Source organism: Chelonoidis abingdonii, chromosome 1, assembly GCF_003597395.2.
Source record: "Chelonoidis abingdonii isolate Lonesome George chromosome 1, CheloAbing_2.0, whole genome shotgun sequence".
NCBI lineage: Eukaryota > Metazoa > Chordata > Testudines > Testudinidae > Chelonoidis > Chelonoidis abingdonii.
This window is the reverse complement of record NC_133769.1, coordinates 8659550-8678908: the sequence shown is the minus strand read 5'-3', so window position 1 is coordinate 8678908 and position 19359 is coordinate 8659550. Positions and strand designations below refer to the sequence as shown.

Here is a 19359-nt window from a genome sequence, read left to right as displayed (position 1 = left end):
CACGTGTGTTTCATAAGTACATGTGTGATGTGTGAGCCTGCCTGGTGGGGCGATGCCCCCAAACTCCGTGCCCCATCCCAGGCCGTGCCCCCCCTCCCCAGAGCCCAGGGACCCCGCCCCTCCCCGCGCAGGCCCGCCGCCTCCGCCCTCCGACTTCACCTGCCCCTCGCACGCGCGGCCCCTTTAAGGGAGATCGGCGCTGGCGACTAACAGCTCCAGAATGCCTCGGGCACACGTGACCGACCAGCTGAGCGCGGCTCACGTGACTCCAGGCTGGGCGCGGAGGAGTGTCCGGCCGGGGAGAGGCTGCGAGGAGCCCAGTCTCGGTAAGGGCGGCCCGGTCCCCGGCCGCGAGCCAGAGCAGGGGCTCCCCCGGCCTGGCTCGGAGGGGCCGCGCTGCAGGCTGCCGGGCGCAGAGCGAGATCCAGGGACAGGCGGCGGGGTGGGGGGGCCCCGGCCCGGCCCGGCCCGGCCCGGCCCGCCTGCCTCAAACTGCCCCCTTCCTTCTGCAGCGGACGTGGCGCTCCCGTGTGCAGGCCAGAGTGCCCCGCCTGCCCTGCTCCGGGAGCTGCCATAGCCCTTCCCGGCAGCTCTGCTGCTGCCTGCTCTGCAGAGCCCTTGTGCTCTGTCTCCCGGAGCGCCCTGGGCTTGGCTGCTAGAAGCAGTTAGCTAATGCAGTGCAGACATTGCTGGGTGCTAAACTCTGTTTTCTCTGGCAGGTCGTGGGTGGAGAGGCCCTGCCCGGGTCAGTGGGCAGCTGGGGATATCTGGATGGCCAGAGGAGGGCCTGCTGAGAGAGTCCTGTCCATGCTCGGGGGGCCTCTGGGGACATGAGGTGGCCGTGCATCTGGCTCCTCTGTCCCCTGGGCCCACTGGTCTTGCTCTCTGCATCCACAAACCCTCCCAACATCCTGTTAATCTTTGCGGATGACCTGGGGTTTGGAGATTTGGGAAGCTATGGGCACCCCACCTCAGCCACGCCAAACCTGGACAAGATGGCGGCCAGGGGCCTGAGATTCACCGACTTCTATGCCAGCTGTCCACTCTGCAGCCCCTCGCGGTAGGTCCAGCTTCGTCCCAGTCTGCAGCCCCTTTCAGGACAGAACACTAAACTGGCTGGTGATCTCTGAAGGCAGGGCACTGAGAAACAGCAGAGAATTGAATGGGGGCCACAGGGACCTGTCTAATGTCCTCCCTACTGAACTGCGGGAGGGGGATAAATGGCCTGGTAGTAATGTCTGTAGGTGATTTTGCTGCCAGCAGGGGCAGAGACAGGATCAGGGTGAGCAGACAGCTGCATATCCGTGCTGGTGGCAGCAGCTGTGTGACCGAACAGCCCTGTGGCTAGCCCTGAGATTGTGAAATTGTTTAAAAGGTTAAATCGTCTCACCTCCTCCCCCATCGTGTGTGCGACAGGTAGAATTGTAGGGAACAGCAGCTATGGAGCTTTCTGCTCCCTTATTCCGGGCACTGTACGGAGGCAGACAGTCCCTGCCTGAAGACTTCACAGTGCAGTGCAAGGAGTGGGGTGTGGGTGTGAGAGACGTGGGAGCCAGGACTCCAACTCACTTCCACCTACACCCCTTAGACAGGAGCTGCTGTGGATTCCTGCAGGGCTGGATTCAGGCTGGTGCGCTCCAGCTGGGAGTCTCTGCAGCTCATGAGCAAACCCCAAGGCAGCCAGGCCCCAGCGGTGCTAATGTCACACCTGGGGGAATGAGGCTGTTTGGGGGAAGCAAAAGTGTTGCAATCTGAAGCTTGTCCAAGCAGTGTGTTCTCTTTCTGCACATAGTGTCTCTGTCTGTCCCAGCCTGTTCTTAAAGGAGTAGCTCCCGTTAACCACGTCTAATAACAGTGCATCAGTAAAACAAGTCTTAGCACAAGACCCAAATTCCCTTCTAAGGACACAGTTCAGCAGTGTCTATGCACCCAGGGTGCTGGCGCTAACTTGCATACCAAGGTATGTGTTTTTACCAAGCCTGAGTTCGTAGTCTTCTGATTTACAGTGCAGACTTCTTCCTCCTGTGAGGTGGGAGACCAGGCTCTTACCCTCAGTGGGGACCAGCCCCTGCAGGAGACACAGCACACACTGCCAATGGGTTACACGAGAATGGCAGGCCACAGCAGAGCATCAGGTCTCTAGATTAATTGTGTCCATTCCAGGAGCAGAGCAGGATCGAGTGGTTACAGGCAGTGCAGCCCAGGGGAACGACACCCCATTTGGGTTATTGGGGCATGAGTTGGGAAATGGACCTGCAAGCTTTGGCTGGAAAACCTGGAGCGCTAGGGAGCAAAGCCCCTCCCCCCCCCCCCCCGCGCCCCCCCCAGCAAAGTAGCAGTGTCACGAATCGCTCTCTGTAGTGGGTGACTGAGCCGCAGGGCACTAGTGTTGGTTACATTAGCACCTAATTAGCTCTTGACAGACAGTGTGGCCACATGTCTGAGCCTTGTGACTGTGCTGCATGAGTGATGGGGAGTCTAGCGCAGCTCAGCCTGAAGGGACCTTGTGAAGGGTGGTCCTAGTAGGGTGCAGGAGAGCTGGGTTCCATTCCTGACTCTGCAGCTGGCCTGCTGGGTGATCTTGGGCAAGTCCCTTCCCTGCTCTGTGTTTCAGCTTCCCTGTCTCACATGGAGCTCCCACCTCCTTTGTAAAATGCTGGGAGATCTGCTGGCTGACATCCAAGGGGGGAATGAGTTACCCCAGAGTATGGCACCTTGGCTCGCACAAAGGGGCAGAAATGTTCACATCCATCTGGGGAAGAGCGAGAACTAGAGCTTGTGGAGTCTGGGCTTGGTGTTTTTAGGGCACTTTCCCCACGTCTGCCAGAAAGGGTGAGGAGAAGATGCTTGTGATGTTCCCTTCTGGTGCTGTCTGGACCAGTGATCTGCTAGATTATCCCAATCCTTGACTCTGGGAGCCAGCCTAACCCTGCTCTGCTGTGAGAGCCCCAGCTCCTGGGCTGTTTACGCACAGCTCGTGGCATGTAAGCTGCTCCTTGGACTGTGCAACCGAGTGACTAGCCAATATCTCCAGTCCCAGACACAACCCTAGGAACCTCCGTCTTGAAGTGTCCAGTTATGGCTGCTGGATGCTGCAAGCTTATATGAGTTCATCAATTTAACAAAGAAATTGATATGTACCAGGCTTGTTATTCCAAGGAGAGTCTCTGACAGGCTTCAAACCAAACACACTGCTTCAGGTAGAACAAACAAACAAATTTATTAACTATGAAAGCTTGACTTATAATCACTTAAAATCTCAGCATAACAAGTTGTGTTTGGTCAAATGAAACAAAAGCAAAACACATTCTAAGCTGATCTTAACACTTTCAGGGCCCTTACAAACTGAGATGCTTCTCACCACAGGCTGGCTGGTTGCCCTTCAGCCAGGCTCTCCCCTTTGATCAGCACTTCAGTCGCTTGGTAGAAGTGTCTGTAGATGGAGGTGGAAGAGAGGAAGAACATGTCAAACATCTCTCCCTTTTATCATGTCCTTTCTTCCCTCTTTGTTATGCACATCCCCCTTCGGAGTCAGCATTACCTCATCACAGTCCCAAACAGCCCAAAGGAAGGGGAGTGACTCACTCAAGAGTCCAACGGATCCTTTGTTGCTGCCTAGGCCAGCGTCTTTTGCTCCTGTGAGGTTGGGCTGGGTTTGTCCCATACAGACCTTGATGAGGTGTGAGCTGCCTCTCTGCTCTTAGAGGGTTTTTACCTGGGCTTGTTTTAAGCCATGAGGATACATTTTCAGCCTCATAACTATATACATGAAATTATAACCTATAACGTGGGTAGGCAACCTATGGCACGCATGCTGATTTTCAATGGCACTCACACTGCCCAGGTTCTGGCCACCGGTCCGAGGGGGCTCTGCGTTTTAATTTAATTTTAAATGAAGTTTCTTAAACATTTTAAAAACCTTATTTACTTTATATACAACAATAGTTAATTATATATTAGACTTATAGAAACAGACCTTCTAAAAACATTAAAATGTAGTGAATGAATGAAGTCTCAGCACCCCACTTCTGAAAGGTTGCTGACTCCTGACCTATAACATTACTGTAACAATGATTGCTATAACAACAATGCTCAGTGCATCATGAGCCTTCCAAAGACACCTGACAGAACAAACTTTGCATTGGACACCACACAGTCACTTTATAAAGATGAACATGGGGGTGTAGGGTGTTCCTGCTAGGTACCGAATATCACAACGCTGTCTTGGGTTTTGCTTTCCCAGCATTGTGTGAAGGCTGGAACCTTCTGAGCCATGGTAAGACGACCTAGAGAGGGGCCTAAACTGTTTGATTGTGAGAGTTTCCAGCGCGAGTGCAGAGGGAGAGATGGGACGTGTGCAACGTGTGGTGCATGGTGGTGTGGAGCTGGTGCAGAGTGAGAGATGGGGCGTGCGCAGCATGTGGTGCATGGTGGTGTGGAGCCAGCAGAGAGTTTGTGGCAACAGTGGAGAGGGAGAGATGGGACATGTGCAGTGTGTGGGGCACATCTGTGGGGAGCTAGTAGGGAGTTTGCAGCGCTAGTGTAGTGTGAGAGATGGGGCATGCGCAGTGTGTGGGGCATGGCGGTGTGGAGCCGGCGGGGAGTTTGTGGCGATGGTGGAGAGGGAGAGATGGGACGTGCACAGTGTGTGGTGCACGATGGTGTGGAGCTGGCGGGGATTTTGCAGTGCTGGTGCAGAGGGAGAGATGGAGCATGCGCAGCATATGGTGCATGGAGGTGCAGAACTGGTGGGGAGTTTGTGGTGATGGTGGAGAGGGAGAGATGGGATGTGCACAGTGTGTGGTGCACGATGGTGTGGAGCTGGCGGGGATTTTGCGGTGCTGGTGCAGAGGGAGAGATGGAGCATGCGCAGCATATGGTGCATGGAGGTGTAGAACTGGTGGGGAGTTTGTGGCGACAGTGAAGAGGGAGAGATGAGGCGTGCACAGTGTGTCGTGCACGATGGTGTGGAGCTGGTGGGGATTTTGCGGTGCTGGTGCAGAGGGAGAGGTGGGGCGTGTGCATCCTCTAAGGAATGACAGTATGGAACTGGCAGGGTGAGGGCTTAGGAGCAGGCTGCAGGAAGCCGGCTGGAGCTGGAAAGGCAGTGCAGGGAAGATATTTTAAGGTGGGAATAGTCCTGTAGGGGAGAAGGCGGCACATAGTCGCATATCCTGGAATGGCCTGTGGGCTGCAGCGCAGCTATTTGTGATCCCTGGTAAGGATGGTCCAGTTGTGTATTTACCATTCAGAGTGGGTTCAATACCATCCCCAGTGAGATCAGTGCTGGCCTAAGGCAGGGAGAGATGTGATCCCTGGGACTCTAACATGGCCACGGGTAACGTGGTATGATTCCAGAACAGGTGGGTGACTCAATGGTCTGCACCAACTCTTTGGTGATGTGGATGGCCTGGCTGTCACACGTGGACAGGTGAAGTGACACAAAGGGGATTGGAGATTTCACAGAAGTGGCAAGAAAAAGGCTTTTAGGTCAGTGATGGTAAAACCAAATATCTGTCTGGAAACAGACGATAAGCTCTTAGATTCATAGACTCTAGGACTGGAAGAGACCTCGAGAAGTCATCGAGTCCAGTCCCCTGCCCTCATGGCAGGACCAAATACTGTCTAGACCATCCCGGATAGACATTTATCTAACCTACTCTTAAAATATCTCCAGAGACGGAGATTCCACAACCTCCCTAGGCAATTTATTCCAGTGTTTAACTACCCTGACACTTAGGAATTTTTCCTAATGTCCAACTTAAATCTCCCTTGCTGCAGTTTAAGCCCATTGCGTTCTTGTTCTATCATTAGAGGCTAAGGTGAACAAGTTTTCTCCTCCTCCTGATGACACCCTTTTAGATACCTGAAAACTGTTATCATGTCCCCTCTCAGTCTTCTCTTTTCCAAACTAAACAAACCCAATTCTTTCAGCCTTCCTTCATAGGTCATGTTCTCAAGACCTTTAATCATTCTTGTTGCTCTTCTCTGGACCCTCTCCAGTTTCTCCACATCTTCTTGAAATGCGGTGCCCAGAACTGGACACAATACTCCAGTTGAGGCCTAACCAGCGCAGAGTAGAGTGGAAGAATGACTTCTCATGTCTTGTTTACAACACACCTGTTAATGCATCCCAGAATCACGTTTGCTTTTTTTGCAACAGTATCACATGTTGACTCATATTTAGCTTGTGGTCCACTATGACCCCTAGATCTCTTTGCTGCCATACTCCTTCCTAGACAGTCTCTTCCCAGTTTGTATGTGTGAAACTGATTGTTCCTTCCTAAGTGGAGCACTTTGCATTTGTCTTTATTGAACTTCATCCGGTTTACCTCAGACCATTTCTCCAATTTGTCCAGATCATTTTGAATTTTGACCCTGTCTCTCCAAAGCAGTTGCAATCCCTCCCAGTTTGGTATCGTCTGCAAACTTAATAAGCCTACTTTCTATGCCAACATCTAAGTTGTTGATGAAGATATTGAACAGAGCCGGTCCCAAAACAGACCCCTGCGGAACTCCACTTGTTATACTTTCCAGCAGGATTGGGAGCCATTAATAACCCTCTCTGAGTACGGTTATCCAGCCAGTTATGCACCCACCTTATACTAGCCCCATTCTAAATTGTATTTGCCTAGTTTATTGATAAGAATATCATGCGAGACCGTATCAAATGCCTTACTAAAGTCTAGGTATACCCACATCCACTGCTTCTCCCTTATCACACACAGGCACTCGTTATCCTATCAAGAAAGCTATCAGATTGGTTTGACACGATTTGTTCTTTACAAATCCATGCTGGCTATTCCCTATCACCTTACCACCTTCACCAAGTGTTTTGCAGATGATTTCTTTAATTAGTTGCTCCATTATCTTCCCTGGCACAGAAGACAATGCTGGGAAAGCAAAACCCAGGACAGTGTTGTGACGTTCATACCTGTTGGGAACACCCTACACCCCCATGTTCATCTCTATAAAATGACTGTGTGGAGTCCAATGCACAGTTTGTTCTTGTCGGGTGTCTTTGGAAGGCTCTTGGCTGAGCGTACCTAGTAGTTCAGAACCATAGATAACGAGTCTAGAATCATAGAATAATCAGCGGTTGAAAGGGACCTCAGGAGGTCATCTAGTCCAACCCTGCTCAAAGCAGGACCAGTCCCCAACTAAATCATCCCAACCAAGGCTTTGTCAAGCCTGACTTAAAAACCTTCTAAGGAAGGAGATTCCACCACTTCGCCTAAGGAGCCCATTCAGTGCTTCACCACCCTCCTAGTGAAAAAGTTTTTCCTAATATCCAACCTAAGCCTCCCCCACTGCCAAACTTGAGACGATTACTCTTGTTCTGTCATCTGGTACCACTGAGACAGTCTAGATCCATCCTCTTTGCAACCGCCTTTCAGGTAGTTGAAAAGCAGACATCAACTCCCTCCATATTCTTTTTCTTCTGCAGACTAAACGTAATCCCAGTTTTCTCAGCCTCTCCTCATAAGTCATGGGTGCTCCAGCCCCCTAATCATTTTTTGTGCCGCTCAACCTGGACTCTGCAATTTTTCCACATTCTTTTTGTAGCGTGAGGCCCAAACTGAACACAATACTCCAGATGAGGCCTCGCCAATATCGAATAGAGGGGAATGATCACGTCCCTTGATCTGGGCTGGCAATGCCCCTACTTATACAGCCCAAATGCTGCGTTAGCCTTCTGGCAACAAGGGCATACAGCTTTGACTCATATCCAGCTTCCTCGTCCACTGTGAACCCCTAGGTCCTTTTCTGCCGACCTGCTGCCTAGCCATTTGGTCCCTAGTCTGTAGCAGTTCATGGATTCTTCCTTCCGAAGTGCAGGACTCTGCACTTGTCCTTGTTGAACCTCATCAGGTTTCTTTTGCCCAGTCCTCTAATTGTCTAGGTCCCTCTGTATCCTATCCCTACCCTCCAGCGTATCTACCCACTGCTCCAAGTTTGGTGTCATCTGCAAACTTGCTGAGGGTGCTGTCCACACCATCCTCCAGATCATTAATGAAAAGATTGATGAACAAAACTGGCGCCAGGACCGACCCTCTGCGGGCACCTCTGCTTGATGCCAGCTGCCAACTGGACATGCGGAGCCGTTGATCACTACCGCTGAGCCGCGATCTAGCCAGCTTTCTATTCACCTTATAGTCTATTCATCCAGCCACATACTTCTGTAACTTTGCCGGCAAGTATACTGTGGGAACCATATCAAAAGCTTTGCTGAGTCAAGGAATAACACATCCACTGCTTTCCCCTCAATCCACAGAGCCAGTTATTCATTATAGAGGCAATCAGGTTGGTTAGGCATGACTTGCCCTTGGTGAATCCATGCTGACTGTTCCCTGATCACTTTCCTCTCATCTAAATGCTTCAGAATTGATTCCTTTGAGGACCTGCTCCTTGACTTTTCTGAGGCTGGCGTAAGGCTGGCTGGCTTCCCTTACCATGTGGTGGTTGGTACCATTGAACAACCTCCCTCCAGGGCAGGGGTGGATAAACTATGGTTCATGGGCCGGATCCAGCCAGTCAGGGCTTTGGATCCAGCCTGCAGGATTGCCCCCAGCAGCTCCTATTGGCCGTGAACGGGAATCATGGCCAATGGGAGCTTCGGAGGAGGTACTGCGGGCGAGGGCAGCGCGCGGAGCCCTCTGCTCCCCATCCCTCCCGCGGCTGCAGTTACGTGTTGCTGGCCGCTTCTGGGAGCAGCACGGGGCCAGGGCAGGCAGGGAGCCTGCCTTAGCCCCACTGCATCCCAGAGTTGCTTAAGGTAAGCGGCGCCGGGCTGGAGCCTGCACCCCAAATCCCTCCTTCACCCTGCACCCCAAACCCCTACCTTGAGTCCTCCATGCCCTGAGCCCCCTGCCCTGAGCCCCATGCCACACCCCATGCCTGCATCCCAAACTCCTGTCCTGAGCCCCCTCCTGCACTTCATTCCCCCTCTTGTGCCCCAACCCCTTGCCCCGAGCCCCTTCCTGCACACTGCACCCCCTCCTGCGCCCCATCCCTACATTCATGGCCCTGCATGCAATTTCCCCACCCAGATGTGGCCCTTGGGACAAAAAGTTTGCACACACTCCCCCCGTGCTCCAGGGGCTCGACTAGGCTCCTTCCCCTCGGACTGGGCCGGGAGCTTGGCAGCCCCTATGGGCGTGGGCACAGGACTTCCCTGGCTGCTCCAGCTTTTCTGGGCTCCTCTCATCCTCAGGGCGGCCCTGCTGACGGGTCGGTACCAGACACGCTCTGGGGTTTACCCCGGCGTGTTCTACCCCGGCTCCCGGGGAGGCCTCCCGCTGTCCGAAGTCACCGTCGCGGAGGTGCTGAAGGCTCGAGGCTATGCCACAGCCATGGTCGGCAAATGGCACCTGGGACTGGGGGCCAATGGCTCCTTCCTGCCCATCCACCAGGGCTTTGACCACTTCCTGGGGGTGCCGTACTCCCATGACCAGGTGAGTCTGGCGTCCTGGGGCACAGGTCTGGGGGGTGTCCTGGCCTCCTGGCAGTGCTGGGAGCATGTCTAGGGGCCGGGCAGGGATCAGTACAGTGTCGGGGGCAACAGGAGGCTGGGGGCTGAATTGGGGTGGTGCCTGAGGGAGCTGGGTCAGAAGGCTGATGGTGGCTGGGAGGGGATCCAGGCTGTGCCATGGGGGCAAGAGGGGAGCTGAATGGGGCGCTGGTGGCGTGGCTGGGCTGGCAGGAGGCTGGGCCATGCTGGGTTTGGATCTCTCTAAAGTGGGGGCTGAGAGAGACAGGCTGTGTCTGTGTCTGGGGGATGCAGGGGCTGGGTGGATAGGGGTTGGAAGGGATTGTTGGGTCAGTGACTGGGGGCAGGTGAATGGGGGGGCTAGGCGGGTCAGTGGCTGGAGGGGGGTATGGGCTGCATTGATATGGGGCTGGGACGGGCACGTTGGGTCAGTTTCTTGAGGCATATGCTAAGTGAATGGGGGTTGGGAGGGTTGGTTGGATCAGTGTCTTGGGGGATGGGTGAGGCAGGCTGTATCTGTCTTTGGGGGGCACAGGCTGGGTGAATGGGGGCAGTGTGGGTGAGAGACTGGAGGCGGGCATGGGCTGGGTGAATGGGATTGGGAGGGATGGCTGGGTCGGTGTCTGGAGGGCAGTTGGATGTGAGGCTGGGCTCCCCCTTTCCTGGTGGGGTCAGTGTATGCCAATAACCCAGAAGTGTTTACATTTCCCGGAAGAGCAGGGGAGGTGCCTGGCCAGTCCTTAGCGTGCTGCACAAAAGGAATAATGGGGCCTCGTCCCTGTGAGGTGTCGGGGCAGCGAGGGGGAGACAGTGCCTGGGTTAGTGGGGATCTAGTCCTTGGGCCCCTGGAGAAGTGTTGGGTTTGGGGTGCTATGGGGGAGAGGGGAATGCAGGTTGCTGTAGGGCGGGATGGGATCCAGGCCCCTGGGAAGGATTGGGTTTGGGGTTGTCAAAGCCAGTCAGGACTTTGGGGAGCCTCCTCTCCCTTGGAGCAGACTTGTTCAGGGCAAGAAGCTCACACGGCTTCACCTCCTGGGTCTCTCCTTGGAGCATTCAGCATCCTCTGCCCCTCCGTGTGCTTCCCACAGCGAGTCTGCCCAGGTGGGGTCCTAGGGAAACCAGAGGGTCCTGCACGCACCCCTGCTTCGCTTTGCAGTCAGACGTGACTCTCAGCCAGCCAGTAAAGCAGAGGTTTATTAGATGACAGGAGCACGGTCTAAATCAGAGCTTGTAGGTACAGCGAATGGGACCCCTCAGCTGGGTCCATTCTGGGGCCCAGCGAGCCAGACAACCTCGTCTGCACTCACCCCTCATCCCCAGCCAGCTCCCAATTGAACCCCCTCCAGCCCCTCCTTTCTGGCCTTTGTCTCTTTCCCGGGCCAGGAGGTCACCTGATCTTTGTTCTCCCTCACCTTTAGCATCCCCTTGCAGGGGGGAAGGGCCCAGGCCATTAGTTGCCAGGTGACAGTGTGTCAACCAGAAACTGAGGCACCCACACAGTATTCAGAGGAAACATTAAGAATCCCACTTTATCACAGGGGTGCTGTGGGGAAGGGGTTGCTGTAGGGGAAATGGGGTCCTGGCCCCTGGGGAAGGGTTGGGTTGTGGGGTGCTGTGGAGAAGGAGTTCCTATAGGGCAGGATGGGGTCCGGGCCACATGGGGAGACGTGAGGACTGCCACTCTCCAGAGTGATTTGCGGGGTATGAACTGGTCATTGGGTGGGAGTTGAGCCTTGTCCTTGTCCTTGGGGTACTGGGGCGTGGGAAGGGAAGGAGCCTGCATATCAGGGGTTGGAGCTGAGGTGTGGGGCTGGTACCCTGCTGGCCACCAGGCGGGGATACAGAACAAAGCATCTCTCCTCACACTTCAGGGCCCCTGCCAGAATCTCACCTGCTTCCCCCCAGACACCAAGTGCTTTGGGACATGTGACCAGGGCGTGGTGCCTGTCCCACTGCTCCTAAACCAGAGCATCCTGCAGCAGCCGCTTGCCTTCCCCCAGCTGGTGCCGCTATACAACAAGTTCTCTCGCGACTTCATTGCTGACTGCGCCCGCCGGGACCACCCCTTCTTTCTCTACTATGCCTCCCATGTACGTGCCAGGGCAGGCAGCCTGGGGTGGAGATGGGACCTGGGGGTTGGCCAGGATAGAGGGTACTTGTGGACACTTGGATGTGCTGGGGAGGCTGGGCATGGCCTGGGGTGGTGGTGGGTAGGCCTAGAGATACTGGGGGGCAGGGCAAGGGGACACCTTTACCCCCCAACCTGCAGCACAGAGCATTGGCCATGATGGATGGCCCCCGCTTGGTTCCTGGAGGAAGGGAAAAGCCCTCCCAGCTTCCTCTCCAGCCTAGCAGCCCCTGGCTCTGCTGGGAGAGGTGGCTGGTCCTGGCTCTGCCGTCTGCTGCAGGGATCCCCTCTCACTGGCTGCTCCTTTGTCCAGCACACCCACTACCCTCAGTTTGGGAGCCAGGAGTACGTGGGCCAGTCGCTGCGGGGCCCCTTTGGGGACGCCCTCATGGAGTTTGATGGCTCAGTGGGGCTCCTGCTCCAGGCACTGCAGGAGAATGGCTTGGAGGGGAACACACTGGTCTTCTTCACTGCGGACAATGGGTGAGTGTGAGTGAGCTGAGGAGCCCCCCCTCCTGCCAGGGACGGGAGGCTGTGGGGCTGAGCGTGGGGTCCGGGGTGGGAGTGGGACTCTCAGGGATATGGGGATGCTGGGGGGGATGGGATGAGGCAGGGGGATTTGGGAGGTGCTGGGGAGGTTGTGGGTAGGTAGAGATAGAACAAGGAGGTTTTGGGGGTGTTTGGGGCAGGGGGATTTGGGGTGCTTGAGGGCTGAGGTTTCAGGGGGTGCTGTGGGGATTGGGGCAGGTGGGGATCGGGTCCTTGGGGCGGGGGGTGACACGGACATTTGGAATGACATGAATCAGATCAACGCCATAACTTGCAAGTTGTTGGGCTGCTCAGAGTGCTCCCCCCTCCCTCTAGCCTGCCCCACCCCCACAGCTCCCTCTTGGGGCAGTGCAGGGGGAGAGGAGCACTAGAGCGGGGAAGGCCCCACCCACACCCCCACTTCCCAGGCAAGGGACATCCCCAGCCTGGTGCTGGAACATGAACCTCCCTCCAGGCTCCCTCTGGACGCCCACTGTCCTGTCCTGCCTGCGCTCCTCGGCCAGAGCCGCCTGTGGGACCCGAGAGCCAAGGGTCTTTGCCAGCCCAGTGGTGCCCTTCCCTACAGATACCCAGTGGGGCTGTGGTGCCTGCAGGGAGCTGGCTAGGAAGGGGCAGCGTGGCAGGGCAGCGTTAACCTGTGTGCTTGCTGATGGGTGCTCTCCCCACCCCCGCAGCCCTGAGACCATGCGAATGGCCCGTGGGGGCAGCTCGGGCCTCCTGAAGTGCGGAAAGGGAACGACATACGAGGGCGGGATGCGGGAGCCTGCGGTGGCTTATTGGCCAGGCCGGATCTCCCCGGGTAAGCCTGGCATTGCTACAAACTACAGCTCGGGGGGGCCCTCCCCACTCCCCTGCTTGGCGTGCGGGGGAGATGACCAGGGAGTGTGCAGGGCTGGCAGGGCAGAGGATCCAAAGGCCTCACCCCTGTGGAGGGAGAACAATGTGTGCCTATGGCTGGGTGGTGTCTGTAGGCCTGGCACCCCAAATTCTGGGCAGAGGAGGCTGTTGCCCCAGGCCCCCTCAGCCCTTCTGCTCTAGGCCCCAGGGCGGTGCTTGGGGGCAGTGGGTGAGGGAGGGGCCAGAAGGGTTGCGGGAAGCGGTTGGACGGGGGGGAGGAGGGTAGCAGCCTGCTTGTGGGATGGTGGGGGATATCGCTGGTGTGAGGGAGGGGATTGATGGCCCCTGAGCCTTTTTCCTTGTGCCTGTGCCTGGGCACCAGGTGTGACCCACGAGATGGCCAGCACCCTGGATGTCCTGCCAACCCTGGCTGCCCTGGCTAAGGTGCCTCTCCCCACTGTCCCGTTGGACGGCTATGACCTGAGCCCGGTGCTCTTTGGAGGTGGGAAGGTGAGTGCCCCAGGCCAGTGCTGCCGCGCTCACGTTGCGAGGATGGGGGTTTAGGGGGCACCAGTGTCTGACAGGCTGCCCTTGCCCGTGGGTGCTCCACACGCTGCTCGGGAGAGTGGTGGGCCAGGGGCGTCCGTGACTCGGTCTGTCTTCACTGCAATAACAAATGCAGCACCGAGTCTGAGCACTGTTCAGCTGGTGCGGGCTCCTGGGGCTTGGGCTGTGGAGCTCTGAAACTGCAGTGTCGGGATTCAGCCTTGGGCTAGAGCCTGGGCTCTGAGATCCGTGCCTGGCCCGGCCCCTTCCCTGTCTGTGGCCGCTGGCCCGGCCCGGCCCAGCTCCTCTCCTGTCTCCTTTCCCCTGTCCGTGGCCTGGCCCATCTCCTTCCCTGTCCATGGCTTCTGGCCCGGCCATGGCTTAGTCACTGCCCTTTCCTCCCCATACGTGGCTCGGTCACTGCCCCGCATGACGCTGCCTCTGGTTGCTTGCACAGAGTCCCCGGCAGATGATGTTCTATTACCCGCCCAGCCCCAGCGAGCTGCTTGGCGTCTTTGCCGTCAGATACGGGAAGCACAAGGCCCATTTCTTCACACAAGGTAGCTACCTCTATGTGGGTGGAATGGGCAGGCCCCCGCTCCCTGCATCCTTGTCAGGGTTCTGGTTGTGGTTCCAGCCGAGCCCTGGGGACCCCGGCTGAGTGAAGGTGGCCTCAGCCGCTGTTTGCATTTGTCTCCCAGGTGCCTTCCACAGTGGGACGACCCCTGACTCGGACTGCCATGGGCTGACGCCCCTGACGCCCCACGAGCCCCCACTGCTCTTTGACCTGGAGGCTGACCCTGCAGAGAACTATAACCTGCTGCAGGGTGGTGCCGTGGGGCTGGAGGTGCTGTGGGTGCTGAAGGAGATCAAGCTGCAAAAGGCGCTCTTCGACCAGCGCATGGAGTTTGGGGAAAGCCAGATAGGGAAGGGCACTGACCTTGCCCTCCAGCCCTGCTGTGCCCCCCGCTGCACCCCCAAGCCCTCCTGTTGCCACTGCCCCTAATCTGCCTGCTGCATTGCACCCTCTAATTCTCCTTTCGCCACTGCCTGGAATCCCCCTGCTCGTTGAAAGCCTCCTGCTGCTGTGCCCATCTCTCTGCTACCACTCTCTAAAATCCCCACGCTGGGCTCCCCGCTGCTCTCCCCAAACCTGCCAGCAGCTGGGTGTGCTGCGTTGGGGTGCTTCCCTGGCCATTGGAGCTGCCCCCAGACTCCTGCTCTTCAGGCCTGACGCTGAGGTTCCTATGTGCTGGCTGCATGGGGATGAGGGTGAGCTGCTAGGAGGGGAAGGGGCACTCGTGCAAGTTCCTGGGGAGTGGAGTGTTTTACCTCTGCACTGTATCAGAGGGATAGCCGTGTTAGTCTGGATCTGTAAAAGCAGCAGAGAATCCTGTGGCACCTTATAGACTAACAGACGTTTTGGAGCATGAGCTTTCATGGGTGAATACCCACTTCGTCAGATGCATGTAGTGGAAATTTCCAGGGCAGGTATACCATATGCTAGCAAGCAAGCTAGAGATAACGAGGTTAGTTCAATCAGGGAGGATGCAGGCCTGTTCTAGCAGCTGAGGTATGAAACCAAGAGAGGAGAACTGGTTTTGAGTTGGCAAGCCATTCAACGTCTTTGTTAATCTGAGCTGACGTGTCAAAATTTGCAGATGAACTGGAGCTCAGCAGTTTCTCTTTGACAGTCTGGTCCTGGTTTTTTTTGCTGGCAGGAGGGCCACCTTAAGGTCTGCCATTGTGTGTCCAGGGAGACTGAAGTGCTTCGCCTTACAGGTTTTCTATATTGCCCATTCCTAATATTGATTTGTGTCCATTTATCCTCTTCCATAGAGATGTCCAGTTTGTGCTGAATGTACATAGCAAGAGAGGGCATTGGCGGCATATGATGGCGTATATGACATTGGTGACGTGCAGATGAATGAACCGTTATCAGATCAGCAATACCATCACCGTTCATTTCACTGAGTCCACCAAGTGTCATATATGCATCATATGCAGCAATTGCCCCTCTGCTATGTACATCAGCCAAACTGGACAGTCTCTATGGAATAAGCAGGAAAATGGCTAGAACAGGGCACTCATTCCTCCTGATTGAACTAACTCGTTATCTCTAGCTTGCCTTGCTAAGCATATATATACTGCCCTGGAATTTCCACTACATGCATCTGACAAAGTGGGTATTCACCACGAAAGCTTCATGCTCCAAAGCGTCTGTTAGGTCTATTAAGTGCACAGGATCTCTACTGCTACCGACCTGAGAAGTCTGGCTATTATTGACACACAACCTCAACTCTACTCCCGCTGGGGCGCCTACTGAGAGTCAGGGAGCCCTCTAGGAAGTCCACTACTGGATCTCTGGAACAACATAGCGGGCACGCCCTCCGAGCCTACACCACAATGCAGCCAGCTATGGGGCGGCGGTACCAGACCGGCTGGGACGGCAGAGACAGTCCAGGGAGTGGAGCATGGCTAGCTCTGGGGGACTGGCTGGAGTCCCTGGGCCCTGGCACAAAACGAGGCCAAGCCATATAATTACTGCGCAGACGGTTGGATGGTAGGGTGCGACACTAGGATAAGGGCCAGCAGCAGCAGCTGGGGTGCTTGCCCTGAGCCTGTGGAGGGGAACTTGACAAGTGACTCGTGCAGTCAGGAGAGTAGCTGTGGGAGAAGCTCTGGGGCAAGTCCCTCACCTGCGTGGATGCAGCCACATGCGTCTCTGGGAGATGAACTGTGCTTGTTTAAAAGAGTGAAATGAAGGAACGAGTCCATGGCATGGCCTGCCCCCAGGCTTCAGCTGGTGTTTGCAGTCTGGGGCAGTGTGACCAGGCTGTGTGGCACGCAGGCCAAGGAGCCAGGGTTTCCGCAGCCCAGAGCTGGTCCTGAGCCTTTTGGCAGTGCTCCTGCGCGCGGAGTGAGTGCGTGAGAAGAGCAGGGTAAGACCCAGCCAAGGAGGGCCTAAGCAGCTGCTTGGGATCTCAGGAAGGAGAAGCGGCTGGCACCTGCAGAGAAGGGCCAGGTACGAGATATGAACACGATGCCAGACAGGCATGTACCCCTCCGGGCTTTACCAGCTTCTCATGCTTTACCGGGAAGGGGGGCAGGCTGTCATAAATAGATAGCTAAGGGTTAATGTTTCTTTTTTACCTGTAAAGGTTAACAAGGGAACCAAACACGCTGCAGAGGATCGCATCAGGAAACCAGATTTTTTCAAAGTGGAGGGGGGAATTTCTGGGGTTTTTTTTGTCTTTGGTTCTGTTCTGTTTTAGTTCTCTCGGCTATGAGGGAAGAGTGTTTTTTTTTTTTTATCTCCAGCTTTTCTAACCCTTCTGTTACAAGTTGTGAGTAGAAAAAGGAAAGCAATAGGGTGTATATTGTTATTTTGTTTTACATGTGTGTATCTTGCTGAATGTTTCAAATTGGATATCTCTGTTTGAATCGGATGTTTGTTCAATTTCTTAAGCATAGCCCTGTAATATGTCATCTTGATGCAGGAGTTATTGTTTTTTCTTTTCTTCTTTTGTTTATATAAGTCCTTTTTAAATCTGTTTGAGGTTTTTCTCTGGTTAAGGCTAAGGGAACGAAGGAGGGGGAAAATCTCTTTGTGTTAGCTTGACTAGGTTTGAATGCAAAGCCTCAGGGGAGGAAAGAGGGGGGAAGGTAAATTGCCCTCTCTGTTTTGCATTCAAGGAGTTAAGTACAGTATCGCCCAGGATAACCCAGGGAGGGAGAGCTGGGGATGAGATAAAGAGGAGACAAGGGGAGGAGTTTACTTTCCCTTTGTTGTGAGACTCAGAATCTCTGAGTCTTGAGGGTCTCTCCAGAGAAGGTTTGGGGAGACCAGAAGGGGGCCAAAACCCTGGAAATTTTGGATGGTGGCAGCAAGGTCAGATCCAAGCTGGTTATTAAGCTTGGGGGAGTTTCATGCTAAGCACCCAGATTTTGGACGCTAAGGTCCAGATTTGGGACAGAGGCTTATTACAGCAGGTCATGTGTGGTCACTGCTGAGCTAAGCTAGCTGATTGCCTTGGGTCTTGCAGGACATTTGTACGGGAAATATTCTGAGATGTAAAGTTCCACCACTACTGGGGCAGAAGCACACCGTCTGTGGTGGGATGGGTCTTGGCAAACTCAAGAGTGAGACCAATCAGTGCTTTCCTACCCAGCTCAGAGCTGTATGTACAGTCTGGACTGGATCCAGGCCGCAGCATTGACAGACAAAAGAACCCCAGGGAGAGAGACTGCCACAGGGACCCTCAGGGCTGAGCTGCTGATCATGAAGAAAGACCAAGTCGGAGGATGTATAGGAGGAGAAGAAAGGGCACAAGATGTTATCCATTACGGAGGGCTCTCTGCCGGGGGAGTGTCCCCTGAAAAGTGGATCCCCGCTTTCTGAACTGGACACACTAATTACAGGATGACAAATGCCTGCTTAGACAGGAAGGGGACTCGCTGACAAGTACAGACTCTAGGTTACATTTTATGTTTTTCTTCTACCTGTAACCTCATGTTTCCAAACTCTTTTCCTTACTTTTATTCAAATCTGTAACCCGAGTTCTGTTAAATAAACTGAGATCTGGTTTTACTGTAGACACGTCCAGGTGCCTTGTGTTGAGCTAAAGCGATGCCAGTAAACTGGGAAGCAGCGAATAGGTGTCCATTGTGCATGTGCAGAAGATAAGGGATTGGGCGGTGGGGTGTGTAAATTGTAGCCCACAGAGGGGAAGAGTGGGGCTTGCAGTAGCCCATGTAGTCTTGCTGGATCCGTAGGCATAACTAGCAGTGTGAACAAAGGCTGTGAACCAGTGCAGGCCTGGCCTGGCCAGAATAACAACACACTAGTTGGAATTATTCTTTCGTGTGGTGATAGTGAACCAGTAAATGCAATGGCTGGATCGTAAGGGCTCTTATCCTATCCAGAGCTGAGGGGGTAGCCATGTGAAGGGCTCTGCTGCCTCCAGGATGAGCATAGATTGGACAGTCATCTGTGATTTGTTTGACAGTTTGCACCACGCCACAGGTGCGGTTCTGCGATTCTCTCAATTCCATCTCTGGAGTAAGTATGTGTATAGTTATGCAGTGTGCTCTCCCTCCGACCCAGAGAGGAAGGGACGACTGAGCCACCCTACAATGTACATCTTCCATGTCGGGTGTGGACACGGTTTGGAGCTGGCCAGACATGCTGCAGGGAGCAGAAATCTGACACTTGCCCAGTCGGGTCGTCAACTAGAGTTTTTGTTTGCTGCGTTGCAGCTTGGAAAAGGGATGGCTAGGAGGATACGATTGAGATCTATAAAATCATGACTGGTGTAGAGAAAGTAGATAAGGAAGTGTTGTTTACTGCTTCTCGTAGCACAAGAACTAAGGGTCACCAAATGAAATTATTAGGCAGCAGATTTAAAACAAATTAAAGGAAGTATTTCTTCACACAGTGCACAGTCAACCTGTGGAACTCGTTACCAGAGGATGTTGTGAAGGCCAAGACTATAACAGGATTCAAAAAGAACTAGCTAAGTTCATGGAGGATAGGTCCATCAATGGCTATTAGCCAGGAGGGGCAGGGATGGCGTCCCTAGCCTCTGTTTGTCGTAAGCTGGGAATGAGCAACAGGGATGGATCACTTGATGATTCCCGGTTCTATTCATTCCCTCTGAAGCACCTGACATTGACCACTGTTGGAAGACATGATCCTGGGCTAGATGGATCTTTGGTCTGACCCAGTATGGCTGTTCTTATGTGGTGTTAGCTAACACCAAGTCAGCACCTTCCAGACTGGCACAGGAATGTACTGACCCCTTGTAAG

General features: G+C 54.6%; 1 protein-coding gene across 2 annotated transcripts; it reads left to right on the top strand.

Moving 5' to 3' along the window:
* The first annotated feature begins 249 nt into the window (after positions 1 to 249).
* On the top strand, positions 250 to 18146 carry ARSA (arylsulfatase A). 2 transcript variants are annotated; one of them, XM_032803427.2, is made up of 9 exons: positions 250 to 326; positions 720 to 1060; positions 9215 to 9455; positions 11362 to 11580; positions 11932 to 12101; positions 12842 to 12966; positions 13387 to 13514; positions 14008 to 14110; positions 14252 to 18146. In XM_032803427.2, the coding sequence occupies exons 2-9, from the start codon at positions 831 to 833 to the stop codon at positions 14554 to 14556; spliced, it is 1521 nt and encodes a 506-aa protein (XP_032659318.1). In that variant the 5' UTR covers positions 250 to 326; positions 720 to 830; the 3' UTR covers positions 14557 to 18146. The 2 variants fall into 2 exon arrangements, with proteins under 2 accessions (XP_032659318.1, XP_074920066.1); XM_075063965.1 differs by lacking the exon at positions 250 to 326 and having other exon boundaries at positions 703 to 1060.
* The last annotated feature ends 1213 nt before the right edge of the window (positions 18147 to 19359 follow it).

Coding starts and splice junctions, on each gene's coding strand:
- ARSA (XM_032803427.2), top strand. CDS start 831: ATGAGGTGGCCGTGCATCTGGCTCCTCTGTCCCCTGGGCCCACTGGTC. Junction 1,061..9,214: donor CCACTCTGCAGCCCCTCGCG/GTAGGTCCAGCT, acceptor TCTCATCCTCAG/GGCGGCCCTGCTGACGGGTC. Junction 13,515..14,007: donor TGCTCTTTGGAGGTGGGAAG/GTGAGTGCCCCA, acceptor TTGCTTGCACAG/AGTCCCCGGCAGATGATGTT.